This window comes from Ammospiza nelsoni, chromosome 32 (assembly GCF_027579445.1).
Source record: "Ammospiza nelsoni isolate bAmmNel1 chromosome 32, bAmmNel1.pri, whole genome shotgun sequence".
In the NCBI taxonomy this organism is placed as follows: domain Eukaryota; kingdom Metazoa; phylum Chordata; class Aves; order Passeriformes; family Passerellidae; genus Ammospiza; species Ammospiza nelsoni.
In genome coordinates, this window is record NC_080664.1 from 2,388,145 (window position 1) to 2,414,727 (window position 26,583).

At 53.0% G+C, this 26,583-nt stretch overlaps 2 protein-coding genes across 2 annotated transcripts; both read left to right on the plus strand.

The window, feature by feature from the left end:
- Window positions 1-228: 228 nt before the first annotated feature.
- Window positions 229-26,306, plus strand: LOC132085847 (zinc finger protein 239-like). Its single transcript, XM_059491326.1, has 5 exons — window positions 229-239; window positions 364-452; window positions 2,590-3,016; window positions 25,724-26,005; window positions 26,246-26,306. Exons 1-5 carry the CDS (start codon window positions 229-231, stop codon window positions 26,304-26,306), a joined length of 870 nt encoding a protein of 289 aa, XP_059347309.1.
- Window positions 4,230-20,634, plus strand: LOC132085756 (cysteine sulfinic acid decarboxylase-like). The gene is made up of 16 exons (XM_059491194.1): window positions 4,230-4,307; window positions 4,390-4,853; window positions 5,640-5,766; window positions 16,055-16,082; window positions 16,762-16,818; window positions 17,194-17,300; window positions 17,403-17,518; window positions 17,992-18,071; window positions 18,148-18,202; window positions 18,758-18,874; window positions 18,946-19,010; window positions 19,123-19,204; window positions 19,289-19,488; window positions 19,557-19,608; window positions 20,119-20,208; window positions 20,315-20,634. Exons 2-16 carry the CDS (start codon window positions 4,710-4,712, stop codon window positions 20,486-20,488), a joined length of 1,494 nt encoding a protein of 497 aa, XP_059347177.1. The 5' UTR covers window positions 4,230-4,307; window positions 4,390-4,709; the 3' UTR covers window positions 20,489-20,634.
- Window positions 26,307-26,583: the final 277 nt, after the last annotated feature.

Here is a 26,583-nt window from a genome sequence, read left to right on the forward strand (position 1 = left end):
CCCACAGAATCCCCCAATTCCCCATTCTCTCCATTATCCCTGACACCCCAGTGTCCCCCAGGCTCCGCAGTCACCCCAGTGTACCCCAATCCCCCCAGTCAGTAGTGCCCATATCCCCGTGTATCCCCCACATCGCCCAGCGCCCCCAAAGTGTCCCCCCAGTGCCTCCCCCAGCCAGGCTGACCTGGCCACCCCTTCCCCGACTGCCCCGAGTCCATCCCACCACCGATGGTGGGAGGGTCCGTATTGTTCCTCCCTCTTTTCTTTGTTTTTTTTTTTTTTTTTTTTGGTGGGAGGTTGGCTCCCGTTTCCTGGGGGTCGCCCTGGGCGGATTTGGGGGTGTCGGAGGCCTCCCGCCCCCAGCACGCTGCGGCACTGGCGGCCGCGCGGGAGCGCTTCCCTTCGCCCGGCCTCGTCCGGTGCCCCTGAGCCCCCCGTGCTCCCCAACAGCGGTGAGTGCCACCGGGGACATCCCCCCCAAACGGAGAGTGGGCAATTCCCCTCGCTCCCGCCGTGTCCTTTCTTTTTTCCGCTTCCCCTTCCGAGACCTCACCCGCGATTGCTGAGTTGAGGGAGGAGGGGCGAGAGGGAGCGACCCCCCCCCAGATACAGGGGCTCCTCCATGGGGGAATGGGAGGGGCTGTGGGGTGGGACGAGGGCAGTGCCATCATGTCACTGTGTGTGTGACCCCAGCGTCAGGAGGGGCACGGAGGGGCTTCGGGCAGACCGAACCCTCCCTTGGGGGCGGCAGCGGCCCCCCCGTGGGGTGTCCTCGGGTCACCCCGGTTCTCTCCCTGCCCCCTCTCTCCCCCCCGGCAGGGTCCTTCCCTCCAGGGGACGGCGGCAGTGGACGCTGGGGAGGGAGGGCCCCCCGAGACCCCCCCGGCCCCACGGATGCCCGGGAAACCGCACTGCTCGAGGCCCCCCCCACAGATGAGACCTCTCCACCTCCTGCCAAAGAGGCCTCTGGCCACGGTAAGAGGTTCTGAGGGGGCCCCCTGGAATGGTGGAGGGGGGGTGGGTGCTTTTTCTGGGCTCCCTTAGGGACCTGCAATGGGGGAGACCCTGCCCTTGTGGTACAGGGAGACCTCAAACCTCAGGGAGGGACCCGGGTCTCGGGCGGTCCCAGGGATGGGGGGGGGGGGGGGGGGGGGGGATTTGGTCCCACAGTGTGGAGGGACCCCGATCCCAGAGTATGGAGGTGACCCCATCCCAGGGTAAGGGAATCTTGGGAATGTTGGGGTGGCCCATTCCCATGGCACAGGGGTACCTCAATTCCAGGGTAAGGGGGGACAGAGATGTGACAGTATCCTGCACCCACCGTGTGGGGGTACCCCAGTTCCAATATATTCCCCTTTTCCATGCCCCAGGATACAGGGGTGTCACATTCCTGTGGCCTGGAGGTACGCCAGTTCCAGGGTCTGTGGGTGCTCCAGGGATGCGGAGGTGTCCCAGTGCTATGGAATGGGGTACCCTGATCCTGGAGTTTGGGGGTTCCTCAATCCCAGGATATGGGAATCTCAGGAATGTGGGGTTGTCCTATGCCCATGGTTTAGGGTGCCCTGTTCCCATGGTATGGGACTGTGGCAATTCCAGGGTAAGATGGTGCCCTGATCCCACAGCCCAGGGAGCCACAGAACTGGGGTGCAGCGATGTCTTGTTCCCATGGAATCTGGGTGTCCCAGGGTTGGGGTACAGGAATGGGGTACCCCAATCCCAGGGCATGGGGGTGCCCTGATCCCCGGGTATGGCAGCACCACAATCCCAGAGTTAAAGGTCAGTATCACCTGATTTGAGGGTGCAGGGTTCTAATCTCATGGCACGGGAATGCCCTAATATTGGGATGCAGGGATATCCAGTCCCATGGGATGGGAGTGTGCTGATTTTGGGGTGTGAGAATGTCCTAGTCTCACGTATCGGGATGTCCCAGTGTTAGGGTGCAGGGTTACCCCAAACCCATGGCATGAGGGTGTCCTGATTTTGGGGTACAGGGATTTTTCTGGGTACCCCAAGTTCATCCCTGTGTTCCAGAGTGATTTTGTCTGTTCCAGTCCCTGTCCCCCCTTGCACCCCAATCCCAGATCCTTGTCTATGTGCAGTGGGGAGCTGGGGGAAGTGAACTCTGGCTTTGGAATACGATAGGGATAGGGGTAGGAAAGGGGAGGGAGGAGGTGGCAACCGGGATGGGGAAGAGGGAAAAGGGATGGAGAAGGCTCAGAGGAGGTGGAGAAGGGGAAGAGGGGATGGAGAATGTGAGAGGGGATGGAGCAGACGAGGATGGGAAAAGGAAAGAGAAAAGAGCATGGGAAAAGGGGAAGAGGAGCAGGAGAAAGGTGAGAAAGAGGATGGGTAAAGGACAGTGGGAATAGAGCAGGTACAAATAGGATGGAGAATGTGGGAAAGGAAAGGAAAAGGGGAAGAGAGGATGGAAAATGGAAAGAAGGATGAAGGTACCAGTGGGAGCAAGCTGAGACAGAGGGCCTGGAGCAGGTGCCAGTTGGAAAAGGCCGGTGTCATTGGGATGGAGCAGTGGCTGTGGGCCCCAGCTCCTGTCCTTGCCCTACCAGCGCCCACCCTCTTCTTGCACAGCCCATCCTGGCCCGGCCTGGCAATGTCGGAAGCCCCCGAGGCCCCCTGTGGGGGGACCAAGTCCCGTGAAGGAGCTGCTGAGGCCAGAAGGGGCCGGGCTGCACCCCACTATCTGCGGGGAATGTGGGAAGGGCTTCAGCTGGAGCTCGGGCCTGGCACGGCACCGCATCCCCCTCACTGGGGCGCGACCGTTCAGCTGCAGCGCCTGCGGGAAGGGCTTCAGCCAGAATTCCAACCTTGCCACTCACCGGCGCATCCACGCCGGGGAGAAGCCCTTCGGCTGCCGGGACTGCGGGAAGCGCTGCGGGGAGAGCTCGGCGCTGGTGCAGCACCGGCGGATGCACACCTGGGAGTGGCCGTACACATGCAGGGAATGCAGGAAGAGCTTCAGCGTCGGCTCCAACCTGCGACAACACTACCGTACCCATGGCCGAGAGCGGCTCCACCTCTGCCCTGAGTGCGGGAACTTTCTGGAACCCTGGCCAGCTCTGGAGGCACCGCAGGGGGCATGGGTACAGTGACGCCTGGAGGGGCATCAGGACAGCTGGATGGGTTGGGACACATGAATGGTGATAGTGCCATTGTGATGGGGACACTAGGATGATGATAGGGAGGAGGGGATGGGATGGGAACAAGGATGGAGATGTGTTGGTTTGGCACAGCCTGGTTTTTGGCGGGGGTGGTGGTGGTGCCACAGGTGTGGCTTCTATGAGAAGCACCTGGAAGCTTCCACCATGTCTGACATAGGCAATCTCTGATGACTGTGAAGATGGACATGCTGCTGGCCCAATTGGAGAGGTTGGTAACACCTCTGTGATGACATATTTAAGAAGGAAATCAAAACCGTGTTTGCACGGCTTTTTCCCGGGGTGGCGAAGCCCTGCTGCCGGGGCCATCCTCGTGCAGCCTGCAGCGATGCGCTGCAGCCACCGCCATCTCATCAAGGCCTGCGGCGAGCCTTGCCTGCCCGGCTGCCCCGATCCAGCTGCACTGCCGGCGGAAAGGGCAGGGACAGTGGCAGCAGCGTCCCCTTCCCAGCACCCTGCACGAGGAGAGGCATTAAATAGCACCAGCACTGCGGCGGCCGCCACTGCCCTGCAATGGCAGCAGGGCTGTATGGCCAACAGTGGAAGGACAACGAGAAGCTCCCTGATGCAGAACCTAGACAAAATCAACATAGTGCTGCGGGATCCTGCAGGAATCTTCGGACTGGTGGAACTTGTTGACACTGGTACTGGGATTTGGGGTACACGGGAAATGAAGGGCACTGGGAATGGGTGTAGGGACACAGGACATGGGGGACACCAAACACTGGTGGGGGAACACACTGCAAGTAATGGGGGGACACCAGGGACAGGTGGGGGGTACACTGGCGACAGGGGGGACAATGAGAATAAGTTTGGGGACCCTGGGAATGGGTGGGGGCCACACTGGGAATGGGTTGTGGGGACACTGGGAGTGGGAGGTCATATGGGGTCACCACTCTTCCCACAGATCCGGGGGCACAGTCCTAACCCTTCCCCCTGTCCCCAGAACCCTCCGGGGCTCCTTCCCGAGTCCTGGACTTTGCTCCTTGCCCCTGGGCCTGTGACCAGAGGAAAATTCCATCCTGGGGAGGGAAGAGAGAGGAGCTGGGAAAGCCTGGTCCCAGGATCATCTAATCCCAGGAGAACCTGTTCCTGGCAGCACCTGATCTTGGAAAATTGCAGCTGGCAGAGGTGAGAGGAGAGGTGAGTCCAGAGAGCCTGATGCCGGGAGAAACCCATCCTGGGAACACCTAATGTGATCATCCTGTTACAGAACTACGTCATTCCAGAAGAACATCATTCTGTAATCGCCGTATCCCAGGAGACTTTCACCCTGAGAGAGCCTTATTCCAGGAGCACCTCATCACAGGGGGAAGCTCAGCCTGGGATCACCTTACCCCAGGAGATCCTTATCCCACAATCACCTCGTTCTGGGACCACCTTATCCCAGGAGATCCTTGTCCCAGGATCGCTTTATCCCAAGGTTATCTGCTTCCAGGAGGAGCTCATCCTGGGATCCCCCACTCCTGCCGACTACTGCCAATTCCAGGGTCCCTCCTGCTGCACTTCGGGGTCTCCCTGTGTTCTCCTGCCATGGCTGAGCCCTCTGGAGCTGGGGACAGCATCCCATTGGAATGTCCTGGCCTGGACACGGCCGCTGGGGAGGAATTCCTGCAGGAAGTGTTCCAGATCCTGCTGGAGGAGGGCGTGCGGAAGAGCACAGATGTGACACAGAAGGTTGGGACACTGGGGCACTTGAGAGGGAGGGTCCCCAGTTCCATTGCATCCTATTCCTGTTTCCAGTACCATTCTCAATCCCAATCCCATTCCTGTCCCCACAGGTAGGTGACTGGAAGGAGCCCCCTGGCAGGGGATGGGGTTCCCGATTTGTCCCTATTGCTTGTGCTGTTCCCAGGCATTCCCTGTCCCCGTCCCTATCCCATTCTCCTTCCCAGTCATTCCCAATCCTATTCCCAGTCATTCCCAGGCATGTGACTGGAAGCAGACATGGAAGGGGGTGAGGGTCACAATATTGCTCCTTTCCCAGTCCTATTCCCATTCTGAAACCCAGTTCCATTCCCATTCCCAATCCTGTTCTTAATACAAGTCCCGCTTCCAGCCCTGTTCCAACAGCTAGTCCCATTCCCAATCCCATTCTCAGTCCCGTTCGCGTTTCCAGTCCTGTTCCCATTCTGAGTCCCCTTCCCAATCTTATACTCGGAATAGGACTGGGAGTGGCACTGGGGCTGGAAATGAGAGTAAGTCCCAGTTGCAGTCTCATTCTCATTTCCAGTCTTGTTCCCCATCTTGTTTCCATTTCTAGTCCTATTTGCAGTCCCACTTCCAGCCTCATTGTCATTCCCATTCCCCATTCTGTTTGCAGTTCTGGTGCCAGTCCCATTCCCATTCTGGTTCCTGGTTCCAGTCCCATTCCCATTGTCAACATCATTCCCAGCCCGTTCCCCCTGCGGTTCCCAGTCCCATTCCCAGTCTCGTTCCCAGTCATTCCCAGTGCTTTCCCAGGTGTGTGACTGGAAGGAGCTGCAGGAGCTGCGGGACCTGCTGGATCTGGAGCTGCGGAGCGATGGGGAGGGGCAGGAGCGGCTCCTGCAGCGCTGCCGGGATGTGCTGCGCTTCAGCGTCCGCACCGGTGCGCTCCCAGTACACACCAGTGCACACCAGTTCAGCCCCAGGGCAGGCCCAGTGCCTCCCAGTTTAGCCCTGCACAAACTGCATTGGGCACGGCCGCTCTCACTCCGGCCCAGCGGTTCCCAGTGTGGCCCCTGGTGCCTGACAGTGTCAAACATTGTGGCCCCTGCCATGTTCCCCTCCATGTCTCCCCTGTTATAAATGGTGTTCAATTTGTGTTGAATTGGGGCTGGGTTGGAATTGCTCTTTTGGGATGATTTGATGGGTGTTTGTTGTGGGTCCTGGGGAGGGCAGGTCCAGGGTTTGGTGGGGGTGATAGTCGAAGGGGGTCGGGAGGTGATTGGACAGGGGACTTGACCAATCATTCGATGCCCCAAGAAAATGATTGGTCCAGAATGAATATTGATATGGACCAATGAGAACACCGGAAAACACAGGGACCAATCAACACACAGATCCTTCTGAGGGACCTACATTTTTTGGGGAGAACTCAGTGTGTTTGGGAGACATTGTTATCTTTGGGTTGTTGCATGGGAGTTTGGGCTTATGTCAAACTCCTGTCCTCTGTGGTTTGTTTTAATGAACAATAGCCTTTTTCCTTCTCAAAATCTGGCCTCGTTCGAATTCATAATAACATCTTCTGGGGACTCATCAGGGATAGCCCACGCCCCAAACTGGTCTGGGGTAGCTCAGGACCTGGGAGATATGTCCAGCCACCTTTTTTGGCTGCCAGAGATTTGACTACGTCGGACTGCAGAAGGGATTGCTGCCTATACCCAAGGCTGCAGAGGACACAACAGCCCAAAAAGGTGAGAGCCCTTCGAGAGGGAGTGGGCCTCACACTGCCCCTGAGCAGTGCGAGTGGGGTTTAAGGTGCGAGGGGGTGCGAAGTGAATGTGCGTGATTGAGACAGGGACTGTGAGCGCAGACTCCCGAAGCAAGTGTGTGGGGGAAGCGAGTGTTGCAGCCGTTGAGTGAGTGTACCTCTAGGGACCCCTAGAGTAGGGGAGACGAGGAGTACCCTCCTCTAGCCACCCTTACCTGCTCAGGCGCCCGTTCCTCCAGTGAGTGGAGGCTCCAAGGGGTGATTTGGGCCCTTGGCCTTGAGAGGAGGGTGTTAGTGGGCTAGACTGCCCAGAGTAAGGGGCAAAAGCTCTGACCACTAGCCCAAATCACCTGGAGGGTTGTTCCTCAGAGATAGAGCAGGGGAGTCTAATCTCTGAGGAACTAGGACCTTAGGGGTGGGAGAAAAACTCCTATACAGAGACTGCCAGACAAAGTAGCCACTGTATATGGGAGTGCCCCTTTCTGAGACAGGGGAAGGGGAGGGTGCCCAGCCTAAGAGAGTTAGGGAGCCCTTGAGCTAGGATCCCACTGGGGGGGTTGCAGAGGGGGACAGACTCAGGACCCTGAGCTGGGATCCCATCAGGGGGTCGTAGGGGTAACTGAGGGGCCTAAACTTCACAGGTGCAGTGGCCCTCAAGCAGGCAGGTGGGCCCCCTGCTATGGAAGGGCCCTTTCAGCCACTAGGGCTGAAGGGGATGTTAGAACCTGTCTAAGCTAAGGCAAAATTCAAGAGGCAGAGCCTCTCCAGTGGAAGCCCATTGTACATGAGTTGTCGAGATCTCTGCAGAGTGAGGTTTGGAGGTGAGGACAAGCTGAAAGTCCTCCGACTGCTACTCAGGGAGGGCAAGTATAAGACCCCGCTGCGGCCATTTTGTATTTGGTTGAGCGGGCGGTTCGTTTCACTGTAGCCATTTTGTCTTTTGTTGAGCAAGTGGCTCGCTGTGGTCATTTGGTATTCGGGTGAGCAGGTGGTTTATTTCAGAGTGGCCATTTTGTCTTCTGTTGAGTAAGTGGCTCTCTGCGTCTATTTTGTATTTGGTTGAGCAAGTGGTTGTAAGTTGCTTAATTTCTTGAAATAGCCATCGTTATTGTTTAGTTTTCCAGCTAAGACAATAGCTATTACATTTCTTTTTTGAATTAATTTGGATATTTCACTATTCTTAGGTTATAAATGTTCATTTCAATTGACATTTTTATTCCGAAACCCTTGTTAAACTGCAATATTTATTTTGTTTCCCATACTAAATATTTCTTTGAGTCACCATTTTTTTGTTTTGTTTCCCACCAAAGCTACCACATTTATTTCGTTTCCCAGGTCAAACATTTCTTTAAAAGTTGCCATCTTTGTCTTGCCTCTTACGATAAGGAACTTTTAAAAGTAACCATTATTAATACATTTTCCACAATAATTAATATTTATTTTCTCTTCCTCATTAATAACTAATACTTATCCCTTATTAAAAAAAAATTAAAATAAATAAATAAATTAAAAAAATAATTAACAAAATAATATATATTTTTTAAATTGTAATTGGATACCAATTGCTAGTTAAAGATGGGACAGTGTGCTGGAAAAAGTGCTAGCAGGAAGAGAAAAGGGAAGGAAGTTTTTAAGTAAATACCTCCTAGTAGTCCTTTAGGTGAACTTTTAATAAACTGGGATACTTATGAGGGAATGAAGGATCTAGATAAAATAAAAATTATGAGCTACTGTACAGAAATATGGCCTAAAGAGAGTATTGCTGAAGGACCTGTCCTGGTACGGGACAAAAGAAAGATGGCTATGTACAGCTTTAAATAGATATGTCAATACCTGGGTAGAACCTTGCAAGGAAGAGATTAGTTATGCTAAATGTTGGTTAGAAAGGGAGAAACAGGAAGAGGAAATAAAAGGATATAAGGTATCCAGAGAAGAAGAAAAAGAAGAAACTAAGCTACCAGAAAGGAGGTGGGATCCTTTAGACCATCTTCCTCTGCCTCCCCCTCCTGATGCCTTAGATTACACTCAGAGTATCCATCTCCCTTAGATTACCTCCCGTTACCTCCTCCTCTGACTCCTCCTATAGACCACCTTCCTCCTCCCCCTCCAACCTTGTACCCCCTCAGTACCATCTCATGAGGTGGATGCAATTTCAGGATCTACTCCCACAGGAGTTTTAAAATCACCTCAACCTTTTAATTCAAGTTGTCCTGCTCCCAGCATCCCTTCTTCTGTATCATCTCCTTTCCCAAATATACCAGAACCTGCCCATTCTAGTACTCCTTCAGTTTTGCAGATTCCCTCCAGTTCCTCAAGTACCCAGACACCGGTCTCTAGTACCACTCAGAGTGTCCATACCCCAGTCTTGGCTCCCAAAACTTTCCAAAATACCCCTCTTTATTTTTCCTCCATATTTCAACCGACAACCCAAAGTACCTCTTCCTCTATTCTTATTTCTGGAACATAACAAAACATTCCTTTTTTATTTATCCCCCATACCCCAACATACTGAGAGTCAAAAGCAGGAGGAAAGTTTGCGAACAAAAGGTCAGGGAGTGAAAAGGGCCTGTTGTTGTAAAGATATAGAGGAAAAGAAGTTAATTGAACCAGATAAGCATGTAGAAAGCCATCAATATAATACAAGGTTCCAAGCAAAGAAAATTCAAGATGAAGGTGGGAGAATTGAAAAGTTGTTTCCTCTAAGGGAAGTGCCTATGGGGAGGGCCAGAGGTGGTACTGGTTTTGTGAATGCCCCATTCACGGCCTCTGAGGTTAGAAATTTTAAGAAAGAAATTAAACCTTTATTAGAAGATCCCATAGGCATCTCACAGCAACTAGATCAATTTCTAGGACCCAATATTTACACATGGGAAGAATTAAATTCAATTTTAGAAATACTCTTTTCCTCAGAGGAAATACAAATGATTAGTGCAGCAGGCATGAAAATTTGGGAGAGGGAGAATTGAGGTGGTCCCAGAGGGGAAGAGAAGATGCCTCTCAATCCACCCAACTGGGACCCAAATCAGGAGGAGGGAAGAGCAAGTATGAGACAATATAGAACCCTAATTATAAGAAGGATAAGAGAGGCTGTCCGTAAAACAAATAATGCTAAACTGGCATTTGATAGCCATCAGGAACGGGATGAGTCACCTAGTGCCTGGTTAGAGACATTTAAAAGAAATTTTGAATTGTATTCTAGTATTCTAGTGTTGATCCAGACAGTCCAGAAGGACAAGTCCTAGTCAAAATTCAATTTGTAACAAAGGCTTGGGTAGACATCAGGAGAAAATTAGAAAAGCTGGATGATTGGCAAGAAAAAGGAATGAACGAGTTATTATGGGAGGCACAAAAAGTATATTTAAGGAGGGAGGAGGAAAAGACCAGGACAAAAGCAAAAATCATGGTAGCAGTGGCTAGGGAAAGTGCAGGGTTCAGAAGTAGTGAATTGACAGGAGTGAGAAAAGGCGAGTACGCAGGGCCTCGAGGAGGTGAATTCAAAGTACAACCAAGTAGCAAGAAAGAGCCAAATAGAGATAGCAGAACATCTTGGGTGGAAGGAAGACCACCTTGGGCCGATATCATATGTTTTTATTGTGGAGAAAGGGGACACACCAGGAATTTTTGTAGAAAAGAAAGAATAGGTGAAGCCATCGCACAAGAACAGGACACCCTAGGAGAGAGGCAAACAGGAGATGACTAGGGGTGTCAGGGGCTCTACGCTCTGAGGGATGATATTGGTCATCAAAAGGAGCCTCTGGTAAACTTAGAAATTAGCCCTCAGAGTGAAGAAATTGAATTTCTAGTTGACACTGGGGCAGATCGTTCAAGTGTTTCAAAAATCCCTAAGGATGCAAACTAAGTAACGGAACATGTAAAGTTAGAGGGGCTGAAAACAACCCTTTGGAAGTACCCATCATTGAAGAAGTGTCTATAAAAGGAAGTTTCAGAGAAGGCTCTGCAGACCTGCTATACTTGCCAGAATTAGATTCTAACCTTCTAGGCCGGGGTTTACAGGTGCAATTAAAGATAGTAGTACCTGAGGGAGAACATATGGTAGTAAAGATGATGGTTTTGAGGGAGGAAGATGAAAAGGCCATAAATCCGAGGGTGTGGGCAGAAGAGGGTGGACTGTTAAGCATTCCACCTGCAGAAGTAAAAATGAAACCCAACCTTCCTCCAATAAGAATTAAACAATAACCAATTTCTATAGAAGGGAAGCAAGGATTGACACCTGTCATTAAAAACCTGATTGAAGAAGGAATTCTAGAACCATGTATGTCCCCACATAACACTCCTATATTGCCTCTGAAGAAACCAGATGGTACATATCAGTTAGTCCAAGACCTATGAGAAGTAAATAAGTAAACAATTACCTGATACCCAGTGGTAGCCAACCCATACAATTTATTAAGCAAAGTACCATCAAAACATGCATGGTTTAGTGTTATAGATCTGAAAGATGCTTTTTGGTCCTGCCCACTTGAAAAAGAAAGTAGAAAATGGTTTGCATACGAATGGGAGGATGAGGAAACTGGGAGGAAACAACAGCTGCAATGGACAAGTTTACCTCCGGGATTCACAGAGTCACCAAATTTGTTTGGCCAGACTCTAGAAGAAATCATAAAACAATTTACACCCGAAGGAAATTCCCAGGTTCTACAGTATGTAGATGATTTGTTGATTTCTGGGGAACAAAGAGAGGAAGTACAAGCAACAACGGTTAATCTACTGAACTTCCTGGGGGGAAAAGGGTTAAAAGTATCCAAAAAGAAGTTACAGTTTGTTGAACCTGAAGTAAAAGATCTGGGTCACATAACTGGGAAAGGATACAAGAAATTAGATGCTGATTGAATTCAGGGCATACTATCCTTACCAGCGCCTACAACAAAAACGGATGTAAGGAAATTACTTGGATTAACTGGATACTGTAAATGATGGATAGATGGACACACAAAGTTAGTTAAATTCCTATATAACAAATTGGTTGAAGATGAGCCTATAAATTGGAGTGAAGATGATGAGAAGCAGCTGGAAGAATTAAAGGAAAAATTAGCAAATGCCCCAGCGTTAAGTTTACCGGATTTGAATAGACTGTTTGAACTGTTTGCTAATGTAGAAGAAGGAATAGCTTATGGTGTCGTTGTACAAGAATGGTGTGGAGTGCGGAAGCCCATTGCCCACATCTCAAAATTATCAGACTCGGTTGTCAGAGGTTGGCCTATTGTGGAAGAATGGCTGGATAAACAGGGCCATGGGTCCCTTGAAATGTTGTACAAGCAAACCCCATGTTGGCTTGACATAACTAGGCTGCACGCCATGATAAGGAGATTGCAAAGTGTGCTGTGTTATGCTGACAAGGTCGAAAGGGCAAGGACAGCAGTAAAAATGAAGAAGAAAAGAGGTTTTGCAATATAAAAATTGAAAGTAAAAGCAACGAGAATGAGGAAGAACCCTGTGTTAGAAACCACAAAGGAAGAGGAGTATGTAATGTAACTTTTTGCTTTAAACCAATGAACTAACGATGAGTACGCATAATGAATAGAAACATACAAAAGTTCCGTTGTACTCAAAATAAGCTGAAGCTTGCTTTACCAATCATATTAACTGATTGCTTGTCTTCCCTCGCCGCTGTCAGCCTCCTTGTCTCCAAGCAGTAGCTGCCACTGTAGTTCTCCTAGAAGAAGGTTACAGGTTAACATTAGGTAACAAAATCAAGGTATATACTCCCCATGATTTAAAAAATATCGTAAGTAGGAGAGCATGTCAGTGGATTTCAGACAGTAGACTTTTAAAGTATGAATTGATTTTAAACAACAGTGAAAATATAGAATTAGCTACAACAAGAATTCAGAACCCCGTGCAGTTCTTATATGGAGAACCAAAGGAAGAATTGCCACATCACTGTCTCGAAACTATAGATTTGAAGATAAAAGTCAGAGAGGATCTATTAGAACAACCTTTATCTGAGGGAGAAATACTTTTTATAGATGGTTCATCACAAGTAGTTGATGGGAAAAGAGTATCAGGATATGCCATAGTAGAGGGATATACAATGACAGTTGTGGAAAAAGGAAAGCTTCCTGTGAATTGGTCTGCAGAGTGTTGTGAGATTGATGCACTATTAAAAGGAGTGAAATGGTTGGACAAAAAGAATGGCACTATATTCACTGATTCTAAATATGCTTATGGGGTAGTACATACCTTTGGGAAAATCTGGGCGGAGAGAGGATTTGTTACTGAAAAGGAAAAACCTTGATTCATGAAGGCCTCATAAGAGCAGTGCTAGAAGCTTTGAAAGGGCCTAAAGAAATTGCAGTGGTGCATACAAAAGGACACCAAAAAGGTGATACTAGAGAAATAAAAGGGAACAACTTGGCAGATATAACTGCAAAGAGGGCCACAGTGGAGAATTCAGAAAAGGTCCTCAAACTAAATGAAATAGGAGATGAGAATGATGATGATGATAGAGGAAAGGAGGAGATCCCTACATTTAATGAGAAAGAACAAGAAGAGTTACTAAAACATGGTGCGGACCAAAATGAAAAAGGAGAATGGAGGATGCCAGAGGGTAGACAAGTATTAGAGCATTAACTAGGAAGATATTAGAGGACCTACATGTCTCAACCCATCGGCGCACTCAAGCTTTGTGCGATCATTTTATGAGAACTTATGTATGTATTGGGGTATGGGAAATTGCCAAAATAATAACCAGAGAATGTATGACATGTCAGAAGATAAATAGAAAAATAATGAGAAAATTACCTCCAGTGGGAAGCGAGTTAGCAAAAAGACCATTTCAATGTATACAAACAGACTTTACGGAATTACCACAGGTACAAAGGTATAAGTATTTACTAGTAATGATAGACCATCTGACTCATTGGGTGCAGGTATATCCAACAACGAAAGGAACTGCAGAGACTGTAAGCAAAATTTTATTAGAACAAATCATACCCCGATATGGAATAATTGATACTATTGACTCCAATAGAGGTCCTCATTTTACAGCTAAGATATTACAACAACTAATGAATGCTCTAAATATCATCTGGAAATTTCACACTCCATGGAGACCCCAAAGTTCTGGGAGGGTAGAAAGAATGAATCAGATTCTTAAGATAACTCTTACAAAATTAACAGAAGAAACAAAGAAGAATTGGTTGAAATGTCTCCCTCTGGCACTAATGAGGATAAGGACTAAACCAAGGGCAAATATAGGAGTGCCACCATATGAAATTATGTTTTGTTTACCATTCTTAACAACTTCAGGAGATGTGAGAACATATGAAGAAGGAGAATGGGGTGTGAGAAAATATATCAAGACTACAACCTGCACTTTAGAAGAATTAAGGGATATCTTCCTCAAGCTACTCCCATTGATTTCAAAATCCACAAATTCCAACCTGGTGACTGGGTATTTATCAAGACCTGGAGAGAACAACCATTAATCCCAAAGTGGGAAGGTCCATTCCAAGTTTTAGCGAAACAGTTATTCAAACACAGGAGCAGGATGGACACTTGTCACCCGAGTGAAAGGGCCAGTTTCAGCACCCGAGGGGCTATCTCTGACCTCAGCTAAGTAACACCAAGCTGATTCTAAGGAAGAAGACATCAGAAACACCATAAGAAGACAAATAAGTTATGAGTTATAATAGAACTTTGTTAGATTTATTGTAAAATAACTAATTGAAAGTTGTAACTTTTTTTTTCTCTATTTAGGGGGGGTGAAATGATATGAGTTGTGAAGGAAGTATTTTAATCTCTGGTATTTATTAATACAGATCCTGAGATCCAGGAAAAGATAGAGCATTCTCCCATGCCTCTAGCAATCTGCCCCTAAAAGACGGAAGGAACAGGTTGATACAAAAGGGAAGGTAGACTCCTGCAGCAGTAATTGGTAAGAATCTCACAGAAATAAACAAGGAAAGCGGGGGGGCAAGACTGGATGAGGTTATATTCTTACCACAGAGTCGCTGATCCTCTGTGGAGGGGAGACATGGCTGGGAGAGTAGCTTGTACCGGACCCCCACTGCCATTTCAGAAATGCCACTATCCTCTGTGTGCAGGAGATTCTTGGACTGCTGTCCCTAGAACCCGCACGAATCCGAGTCCCAATTGCTTCAACTCTTTGTCATTCACCAGCTGTATAGAAGATGGAAAAACACATTGGCTATATGAAAATATAGGGAATTTCAAACAGAAGTTAATGGGGGAATGCCCTATGAAAGAAAAATTAATCTGTTCAGGAAAGAGACTGATTGAAAGAAAGATAAGACATGGGGTTTATGAACCATGTTTAATGAAAGAAAGCTGCTACTACAAGAAAATGGAGTGGAAATAGCGGAGAACTCAGAGATTGCCAAGTCAGCCCCTGAGATGTACAAGCAATACCAGAAATTGAGACAACTATACACCATTGAAGAAGAAACTAATTAAGAAAATGTTGGACATGCTGATGCGGGCTAAAGCCCGATCAAAGTTTTAGGGGGGAAGTTGTTATAAATGGTGTTCAATTTGTGTTGAATTGGGGCTGGGTTGGAATTGCTGTTTTGGGGTGATTTGATGGGTGTTTGTTGTGGGTCCTGGGGTGGGCAGGTCCAGGGTTTGGTGGGGGTGATAGTCGAAGGGGGTCGGGAGGTGATTGGACAGGGGACTTGAGCAATCATTCGATGCCCCAAGAAAATGATTGGTCCAGAATGAATATTGATATGGACCAATGAGAACACGGGAAAACAATCAATCAACGTGCAGATCCAACACCCACCAATCCTGGACCTGAGAGAGGTTATAAAGTGAGGGTTTCGGTTGGGTTTGGGGTTCTTCTCCTTCTGAGGGACCTACTTTTGGGGGAGAACCCAGCGTGTTTGGGACACGTTATCTTTGGGTTGTTGCATGGGAGTTTGGGCTTATGTCAAACTCCCCGTCCTCTGTAGTTTGTTTTAATAAACGAGAGCCTTTTTCCTTCTCAAAATCTGGCCTCGTTCAAACTCATAACACCCCAATCTTCTGCATCTCGCTTGACTGCCCCCATGCCCCCCCATTTCCCCCTGCATCCACTCCCTGACCCTCCCCATATACCTCCAACTCCTTCCAAGTCCCATCTGATCTCTGCCTACCCACCCCCAATCCTTCCTGTCCCCCCATCCTCCATGTCCCTCTTGTGCATCCCCTGATTCCCCTGTATCCCCTCTGCCCACCCATTTTCCCATTTCCTCACACCCCCTCATTCCGTCCTCCATATCCTCCTCCTGTCTCCCCAGTCTCCTTCTGACCCTGCCATGACTCCTCGGAACCTCCCAGGCCCTCCCCTTATCTTCCCGTGTCCCACCCTCCACGTGCCATCCTTAACCCTCTCATGTTCCCCCCCATTTGCCCCTATCCCCTCCCATATCTCTCCCTGCCTCTCCCTGCCCCCCCCCATGTCCTCCCCTGACCACCCTCTGTCCCCTCTGTGTTCCCCCAGGTCACCCCCTGTCGCGCATCCCGGCTGGATGGTGACGGGGGTGGGCTACAGTCCCCCTCTTTTGGGCTCCACACTATCCCAGCTACCAGTGGAGGCGCAGCGTGGAACAAATGGGCCACAGCACGGGCCTGGGGTAGAACTCTGGGTAACGTTTTTAGATGGCAAAAACCCCCTCCCCAAGGTCCCAGGACCACAAACTGGGGGCAAACAACAGCTTATAAAGGGGGGCAGGTCTCAGGGGAGGATAGAATCTCTAGCTAATCAGGAGAATTGGGGGTGGAACACAAGGTGGGGAATACAAGGTATATAAACCAATGAAGGACTTCAAGGGAAGGGAACAGTTTGGGATAGGAGGGGTTAACAACACGATGGGAGGGGACAGGGATTTGAAACTTGGCCAGAAAATAGCTAAGTAACAAACAGATAAACCCACACCTGGCCCAATAAAATAACAAAGGCAGGTCTCTATCCCTGAACCCTGAACAAGGGTTGTGAACCCTAGTCGCTAATATCCTCATTCTAACCTTAGTAGGCAGTCAGCCAGTAGAACACCCGTTCATCATCATGGGCCAACTAGCCTCATTCACCTACTTCACTCTAAAAACAGGGGGAGAAAAAACCCAAAAGGACCACCAAACCACAAAACAAGCAGTAAACATGCCAAATAAATAAACTGGTTCTTCAACAAGCTTTTCTTGGGGCTGGACTGTGGACCACCACGCCCTGGCTGGCCGGTTCCTCACCGAGACCCTCAACACGAGCCCGTGAGCCCCCAACACTCCCAAAGGGCAGCTGGCGCATGGGGAGACCCCTCAAAAAGCTGCCATGACCCTCCCCTCCCCCAGATCCACCTGCAAGGAGCCCCTGGTGCTGATGGAGGGGGAGGTGCTGGCGGGAGGATTTTGGGCTGCTCAAGGTTGGAGGGAGGGTTTTGGGGGTGTTGAGGAGCCCAAATGAGAAAGGACCTGCCAAAACCCTGTGCTGACTGCCCTGATCTAGCCCCCAGTGTTGGTGCTGATGGAGGGGGGCTTCTGCGGGGAGGGGGATTTTTTGGGGTGCTGAGGCTCTGGGGAAGTTGTTTGGGGTTCTGAGGTTTCAGGGGGAGGGGAACCCCCCCGACTGCTGCTGGGCCCTTCCAGGTACACATACGAAGTGGCCCCAGTGCTGGTGCTGATGGAGGAGCAGGTCCTGGCCAAGCTCCGGGAGCTCGTGGGGTGGAGCAGCGGCGATGGCATCTTTGCTCCCGGTATCCCGGACCCTTCCCGAGGGGTATCCCTGTCCCCCCTCTGCCCCTGGCAGCCTGTCCGTGGTGCCCTGGGGGTGAAACGGAGGTCCCTGTCCTGGGCAGGGGGCTCTATGTCCAACATGTTGGCCATGAACGTGGCGCGATTCCGGCGTTTCCCAGAGAGCCGCAGCAGAGGGAACTGGGACCTGCCTCGCCTGGGCCTGTTTGCATCCCAGGAGGTGGGACTGGGGGATCGAGGTCACCCCAAAACCTAATCCTCAGAGTCATCCCAATTCTAATCCATGGGGTCATTCCAAACCCTATTCCTGGGGTCACCCCAAAACCTGATTCCTTGAGTCATCCCAAATGTGGCCACCTGAGGTCACTCAAAACCTGATCCCATGGGTCACTCCAAATGTCATCCCTGGGACCTCCACAAAACATGATCCAGGGGCTCACCTGGGGTCATCCCAAAAACTGATCCTGGTGTCGCCCCAAAGTTGATCCTTGGAGGTTGCCCTAAACCTGATCCATGGGGTCACTCCAAAACCTGGTGTCACTGAGGCTACCCCAAAACCTGGCCCGTGGGGTCACCCCAAGTCTGGTCCCTGAGATTACCCAAAATCTGGGGTTACCACAAGTCTGGTCCCTGAGGTGACCCCAGATCTGATTCCTGGGGTCCCCCCAATCCCGGTCCTGTTTTCCTGCCCAGAGCCATTACTCCATCCTAAAAGGAGCTGCTCTCCTGGGAATTGGCACGGACAACGTTCACCTGGTGCGGACAGATGAGAGGTGAGTGCTGGGAGGTCCCGAGGGACCCCAGGTCAGGGGATTCCTGCAGGTATCCATCCCTATCCCTTCCCTTCAGGGGGAAGATGATCCCGGAAGAGCTGGAGAAGGAGATCCAGAGGGTGAAAGCTGAGGTCAGGAGAGGCTGCACACCTCAAAGGCCCTCAAACTCCCCAATGGCTCCGCAGTAACCCCAACGGCCTTCCCAGTGTTCCCAAAGCTCCCTCAAAGTCCATGTCCCCACCTCTAAGTCTCCAAAGCCTCTCCAATGTTCCCAAAGCCCTTCCCATGTACATAAACCACACTCCATGTCCCCCAATGTCCCCCCAAAAACCCTGAATGTCTTCCAATGTCCCCCCACTGTCTCTTCAGTTCTTCAGTGCACCCAATGTCCCCTGTCCTCCCCAGACCTCCTGCCCTTCCTTAAAGTCAGTTGCCTGTCTGCCCCAAATCCCTCTGTAGCCCATTTCCTGCACCCCCAAAGTCCCCCTGTATCCTCCAGCCCCCCACAGCTTTCCTCCTGAGCCATATCAAAGTCCCCCCAAATGCCCACCCAGGGCTCAGAGCCCCTTCTTTTTCTGTGCCACCATCTTGGCCACCTTTGACTCCCTGTGCTCCCCTGCCCTCTACCCCCTTCCATGCCCCCAGCACCCTCCAATATCCCCAGACCCCTCCCTAATCCCCTCCAGGGCTCAGAGCCCCTCTTTGTGTGTGCCACGAGTGGCACCACCGTCCTGGGCGCCTTCGACCCGCTGGACGCCATCGCCGACGTCTGTGCCCGCCACGGGCTGTGGCTACATGTGGACGTGAGTTTGGGGTGCTTGGCTGGGGGGGCTTGGGGGTCCCCCTGTGCGTGCTGATCCCCCTTTTCCTGCAGGCAGCATGGGGGGGCAGCGCCCTCCTGTCCCCCCAACTCCGTCATCTCCTTGCCGGCATCCACAGGTGTGTCCCTCCCCCTACCCCCGCAAAAGACTCCCACCTGCCCTCTGAGCTTTTGGGGATACCCTTTTTCCCCAGAGGGCCCCCCCCAAACTCTGCTGTTCCCCCCCACCAGAGCTGACTCAGTGACCTGGAACCCCCACAAGCTGTTGATGGTGGGGTTGCAGTGCTCAGCATTCCTGCTCCGTGACAGCTCCGTAGGTGCCCCCCATCCTGAATTTGTGCCCCTAGGATGCCTCCTGGGCCCCCTCATTAATTCTGGTGCCCCCTGCCCATCCCAGGGGCTCCTGCAGCGCTGCCATGGCGTGGGGGCCTCGTACCTGTTCCAGCGGGACAAGTTCTACGACGTGTCCCTGGACACAGGGGACAAGAGCCCCCAGTGCGGCCGCCGCGCCAACGGCCTCAAGCTCTGGATCCTCTGGAAAGCCGTGGGGACCCGGGGGCTGGCACAGCGTGTGGAGCGGGCGTTCGGTGCCTCTCGGTGAGCCCCAGGATCAGGGGGAACCCTCCACCCTCCCAAACTTGGCTTCACCCCTTTGCTGTCCCCAGGTATCTGTTGGAGCAGGTGAAGAGGAGGGAGGGATTCCAGCTGGTGATGGAGGTAAGGGTGATGGTGGAATGGAGAATGGGGGACATGGACACCTAAAAGTCCTGGAGGTTGGAATGCCACGGGTTTAAATCATCCTGGAGCTTTAACTCCCTGGGGGTTAATCCCAAAGTTATGAATCCCCAAAGTTTAAATTCCAGAGTTTTCAATCCCAGAGGCTGAAATCTCAGAGGTTTGAATTGTCCCAGAAGTTTAAGTCTTGGAGGTTTAAATCCCTGAGGACAAATCCCACAGGTTTGAATCCCAGAATCTGAAATCCTGCAATTTGGAATTCCACAGATTTAAATCACCCCAGGGGTTGAAATCCCAGAGGTTGAAATCCTGGAGTTTAATCATCCTGGAAGTTTCCATTTTGGAGGTTTAAATCCCGGAGGATTAAATCCTGCAGGTTCCAACCCCAGACAATTAAATACACATGGCTGAATTCCTGGAAGTGTGAATCCCTATCAGATTCTGGGAATTGGGTGAATGGTCATGATCTCCTTCTGCTTCCTCTTCCTGCAGCCAGAATTTATCAACCTCTGCTTCTGGTTCATCCCACCCAGCCTGCGGGGCCAGGAGAACTGCCCGCAATTCTGGGACAAACTGGGAAAGGTGAGCCCAGAATTCCAAATTCCCCCCACCACCACCAGCATTCCAAATCCCCAGAAATCACCCAAAAAGAAAAACAAAATCCTCCTGAAATGGTGTTTCCCCCTAGGTGGCCCCAGCCATCAAGGAAAAGATGATCCGGAGGGGCTCCATGATGGTGGGGTACCAACCCCAAGGATCCCACGTCAACTTCTTCCGGCAGATTATCACCAATCCTGCTGTCACCCGCCAGGACCTGGACTTCTTCCTGGATGAGATACAGGAATTGGGATGGGATCTGTGAGCACTCCCAAAAACCCCAGTGAAAGACCCCAAAACCTTCCCCCCATCCCTGAGGTAGAGGAGCAGATCCTTGATTTCCTCCCCTCATCCCAAATTGGAAATGACCCCAAAACTCCACACTCATGGAATAAAACTCCATTTAATGGTCTTGATCTGATAATAATTTGATATAACCCCACCCTCAAAATAGGGTTTGGGGTGTAGGGGGTCCCATAATCCCCCTGGAAGCTCCAGAGGAGGTTGTGGATTCTGGGATCAGCATGTAGTGGCCTTGTGACTCTCCTGACATTGCCATGGCTTCTTGAAGCTCCAGAGGCTGGAATTTGTAGGGAAGAGGATCTGTCAGCATGCAAAAAACTCTTGGGAAAGTACTGCAAAACCTGCTGTGTCCATCCCTGAGGAAGTGGAGCAGAGCCTGGACTTCCTTCTGGAATCTTTAAATCAGGAGTAAAGATGGATGTTCTTGGGACTTGATCCTAAAACTCAGCACTCATGGAATAAAAGAGCATTTAATGGTCTCAATTTTATATGAATTTGATATCACACTCCCCTCCCCCAGGAAGGGAGTTTGGGGGTCCCTCAATTCCCCTGGAGGCTCCGGAGGAAGTTGAGGATTTCGGGATCAAGGTGGGCATCCTCAAGGCAGGCTAGGAGCTGGGACGCCGTGGCTTCCTCTCGCTGACGCCGCTGCCAATCCCGCAGCATCTCGAAACTCCTCATAGTGGAATTGTTCGGATTTTCCTCCTGGATCTGGTCCAGCCTGCTCTGCTCCAGCCCTAGATGCAGAATTCCCACCTCCTGCCACTCTTTTCCCAATCTTTTGGCAACTCTCATCAAATCCTTCTCTGTCAAGCGTCGGGGATTCACGGGTGGAGCTGGAATCCCTCCAGGATGCTGTCCTGAAGTGGGATCCCTGGTCCCGCTGGGGGTGTCCCTATTAGGTTCCCTGGGGTTTTCCTCCGGGATTTGCTCTTCCAGGGGCAGCTGGAAGCGCTGGATGAGGTCGGATCGGCCAATCTGCCGCAGGATCCTGGCGATCTCATGCAGGGAATTCCCCGGGAAGCGCTGGAGGAGGATCAGGCACAACTCAGGGCGCGATGCCTGGAGCACAAGCCCGTCAGGAATTTTGCTTCCCAGAAGGTACTTCAGGTTCTGGAATTGTTCTTCCGAGAGCGCCTGGTGCACCTCCAGCAGCGTTGCCCGCTCATCTCTCGCCATCGGGGCAGAAAATCCCACGGGGAAATGGGGTCACTGCTGGGACACAAGGGCTGGGCTAGAGGAAGAACCACCCAGCCCACAGAGTGGCGGACCAAGGGGGCACCGCTGGGCCCAAAAAATTCGGGGTGTGGGTGGAAAGGGGCCACGCTGTGCTCCATAAATTGGGGGTAGATGGGTCACCGCCCCCCCCGAGGGCTTTCCTGGTGCCCCCTTTGTCCTCTCTAGGGGGACGCTAGGGGCTGAACGCTGCCAGCATCCCCCTAGAGCACCCCACCCTGCCCTGGGCCTGAGACCGCCGAGTCTCCCCGCAGTGGCCCCCCAGCCCTGGGGCTGGGACCCCCAGTGTCACCCCAATGGCCCCACTCCTTCCTGGCTCCTCCCGATGTCCCCGCCGTGTGCCAGGTGCCCTTTCTTCCGGGTCCCCACGATCTCGCGGCGCCCTCGGTACTTCCCTAGTCCGGATTCGCACCGTTCTCTCCCTCAAGCCTCTCGTTCTCCCCCCGCCACTGCCCCGCTCTCACCGCGCTCTGTTCCCGCCACCGCCCCGCTCTCACCGCGCTCTGTTCCCGCCACCGCCCCGCTCTCACCGCGCTCTGTTCCCGCCACCGCTGTTCCGTATGTGAGGAGCGGAAGCGTGGCCTCCTGTCCCGCCAGCAGTTGCCGCGGTAACGCAGCGCGGCCGCTTTGAGCGGACGGGGCGCGTCCTGCCCGGGGCGCGTCCTGCCCGGGGGCAGCCTGGGGCCGTCCCGAGCGGAGTCCGCAGCGTCGTTTGGGCGCTCCGGGGCGGTTCAGGGGTGCTGCGAGTGAATTTTGGGCTCAGTGTCCAGCCCCGAGGGCCCCAAGTGCTTCCGTTATCTCTCAATAATCCTCCATCCCCCCAGTGCTTCAGTCACTTCCAGTACCACCAGTAACATCCAATCCCTCAAACCCCCGGTGTCCTGTAGTTCCCCAGTCTCTCCCGTAAACCTCCAGTCCCCTGGTACGCCCAGTCCCCCAAGTCTTTCCAATGTTCCAGTCCCCCCAGTATTCTCCAGCCCCTCCATGCCCCCAGTTCCCCCCAGTAACCCTGAGTAAGCCCTCAGTAGTCCCTGCAATTCCTTAGTCCCTCCAGTATCCCCCAACTCACCCCAGTCCACCGCAGTCCTCCAGCACCCTCCAGTGGTCCCCAGGCGCACTAGTATCCCCCCAATTTCCCAGTTTCCCCAGCTCCCCAGTTTCCCAGTCTGCCCAGTATTCCCCAATCCCCCCAGTTACCCCCAGTTCCCACAGAATCCCCCAATTCCCCATTCTCTCCATTATCCCTGACACCCCAGTGTCCCCCAGGCTCCGCAGTCACCCCAGTGTATCCCAATCCCCCCAGTCAGTAGTGCCCATATCCCCGTGTATCCCCCACATCGCCCAGCGCCCCCAAAGTGTCCCCCCAGTGCCTCCCCCAGCCAGGCTGACCTGGCCACCCCTTCCCCGACTGCCCCGAGTCCATCCCACCACCGATGGTGGGAGGGTCCGTATTGTTCCTCCCTCTTTTCTTTTTTTTTTTTTTTTTTTTTTTTGGTGGGAGGTTGGCTCCCGTTTCCTGGGGGTCGCCCTGGGCGGATTTGGGGGTGTCGGAGGCCTCCCGCCCCCAGCACGCTGCGGCACTGGCGGCCGCGCGGGAGCGCTTCCCTTCGCCCGGCCTCGTCCGGTGCCCCTGAGCCCCCCGTGCTCCCCAACAGCGGTGAGTGCCACCGGGGACATCCCCCCCAAACGGAGAGTGGGCAATTCCCCTCGCCCCCGCCGTGTCCTTTCTTTTTTCCGCTTCCCCTTCCGAGACCTCACCCGCGATTGCTGAGTTGAGGGAGGAGGGGCGAGAGGGAGCGACCCCCCCCCAGATACAGGGGCTCCTCCGTGGGGGAATGGGAGGGGCTGTGGGGTGGGACGAGGGCAGTGCCATCATGTCACTGTGTGTGTGACCCCAGCGTCAGGAGGGGCACGGAGGGGCTTCGGGCAGACCGAACCCTCCCTTGGGGGCGGCAGCGGCCCCCCCGTGGGGTGTCCTCGGGTCACCCCGGTTCTCTCCCTGCCCCCTCTCTCCCCCCCGGCAGGGTCCTTCCCTCCAGGGGACGGCGGCAGTGGACGCTGGGGAGGGAGGGCCCCCCGAGACCCCCCCGGCCCCACGGATGCCCGGGAAACCGCACTGCTCGAGGCCCCCCCCACAGATGAGACCTCTCCACCTCCTGCCAAAGAGGCCTCTGGCCACGGTAAGAGGTTCTGAGGGGGCCCCCTGGAATGGTGGAGGGGGGGTGGGTGCTTTTTCTGGGCTCCCTTAGGGACCTGCAATGGGGGAGACCCTGCCCTTGTGGTACAGGGAGACCTCAAACCTCAGGGAGGGACCCGGGTCTCGGGCGGTCCCAGGGATGGGGGGGGGGGGGGGATTTGGTCCCACAGTGTGGAGGGACCCCGATCCCAGAGTATGGAGGTGACCCCATCCCAGGGTAAGGGAATCTTGGGAATGTTGGGGTGGCCCATTCCCATGGCACAGGGGTACCTCAATTCCAGGGTAAGGGGGGACAGAGATGTGACAGTATCCTGCACCCACCGTGTGGGGGTACCCCAGTTCCAATATATTCCCCTTTTCCATGCCCCAGGATACAGGGGTGTCACATTCCTGTGGCCTGGAGGTACGCCAGTTCCAGGGTCTGTGGGTGCTCCAGGGATGCGGAGGTGTCCCAGTGCTATGGAATGGGGTACCCTGATCCTGGAGTTTGGGGGTTCCTCAATCCCAGGATATGGGAATCTCAGGAATGTGGGGTTGTCCTATGCCCATGGTTTAGGGTGCCCTGTTCCCATGGTATGGGACTGTGGCAATTCCAGGGTAAGATGGTGCCCTGATCCCACAGCCCAGGGAGCCACAGAACTGGGGTGCAGCGATGTCTTGTTCCCATGGAATCTGGGTGTCCCAGGGTTGGGGTACAGGAATGGGGTACCCCAATCCCAGGGCATGGGGGTGCCCTGATCCCCGGGTATGGCAGCACCACAATCCCAGAGTTAAAGGTCAGTATCACCTGATTTGAGGGTGCAGGGTTCTAATCTCATGGCACGGGAATGCCCTAATATTGGGATGCAGGGATATCCAGTCCCATGGGATGGGAGTGTGCTGATTTTGGGGTGTGAGAATGTCCTAGTCTCACGTATCGGGATGTCCCAGTGTTGGGGTGCAGGGTTACCCCAAACCCATGGCATGAGGGTGTCCTGATTTTGGGGTACAGGGATTTTTCTGGGTACCCCAAGTTCATCCCTGTGTTCCAGAGTGATTTTGTCTGTTCCAGTCCCTGTCCCCCCTTGCACCCCAATCCCAGATCCTTGTCTATGTGCAGTGGGGAGCTGGGGGAAGTGAACTCTGGCTTTGGAATACGATAGGGATAGGGGTAGGAAAGGGGAGGGAGGAGGTGGCAACCGGGATGGGGAAGAGGGAAAAGGGATGGAGAAGGCTCAGAGGAGGTGGAGAAGGGGAAGAGGGGATGGAGAATGTGAGAGGGGATGGAGCAGACGAGGATGGGAAAAGGAAAGAGAAAAGAGCATGGGAAAAGGGGAAGAGGAGCAGGAGAAAGGTGAGAAAGAGGATGGGTAAAGGACAGTGGGAATAGAGCAGGTACAAATAGGATGGAGAATGTGGGAAAGGAAAGGAAAAGGGGAAGAGAGGATGGAAAATGGAAAGAAGGATGAAGGTACCAGTGGGAGCAAGCTGAGACAGAGGGCCTGGAGCAGGTGCCAGTTGGAAAGGGCCGGTGTCATTGGGATGGAGCAGTGGCTGTGGGCCCCAGCTCCTGTCCTTGCCCTACCAGCGCCCACCCTCTTCTTGCACAGCCCATCCTGGCCCGGCCTGGCAATGTCGGAAGCCCCCGAGGCCCCCTGTGGGGGGACCAAGTCCCGTGAAGGAGCTGCTGAGGCCAGAAGGGGCCGGGCTGCACCCCACTATCTGCGGGGAATGTGGGAAGGGCTTCAGCTGGAGCTCGGGCCTGGCACGGCACCGCATCCCCCTCACTGGGGCGCGACCGTTCAGCTGCAGCGCCTGCGGGAAGGGCTTCAGCCAGAATTCCAACCTTGCCACTCACCGGCGCATCCACGCCGGGGAGAAGCCCTTCGGCTGCCGGGACTGCGGGAAGCGCTGCGGGGAGAGCTCGGCGCTGGTGCAGCACCGGCGGATGCACACCTGGGAGTGGCCGTACACATGCAGGGAATGCAGGAAGAGCTTCAGCGTCGGCTCCAACCTGCGACAACACTACCGTACCCATGGCCGAGAGCGGCTCCACCTCTGCCCTGAGTGCGGGAACTTTCTGGAACCCTGGCCAGCTCTGGAGGCACCGCAGGGGGCATGGGTACAGTGACACCTGGAGGGGCATCAGGACAGCTGGATGGGTTGGGACACATGAATGGTGATAGTGCCATTGTGATGGGGACACTAGGATGATGATAGGGAGGAGGGGATGGGATGGGAACAAGGATGGAGATGTGTTGGTTTGGCACAGCCTGGTTTTTGGCGGGGGTGGTGGTGGTGCCACAGGTGTGGCTTCTATGAGAAGCACCTGGAAGCTTCCACCATGTCTGACATAGGCAATCTCTGATGACTGTGAAGATGGACATGCTGCTGGCCCAATTGGAGAGGTTGGTAACACCTCTGTGATGACATATTTAAGAAGGAAATCAAAACCGTGTTTGCACGGCTTTTTCCCGGGGTGGCGAAGCCCTGCTGCCGGGGCCATCCTCGTGCAGCCTGCAGCGATGCGCTGCAGCCACCGCCATCTCATCAAGGCCTGCGGCGAGCCTTGCCTGCCCGGCTGCCCCGATCCAGCTGCACTGCCGGCGGAAAGGGCAGGGACAGTGGCAGCAGCGTCCCCTTCC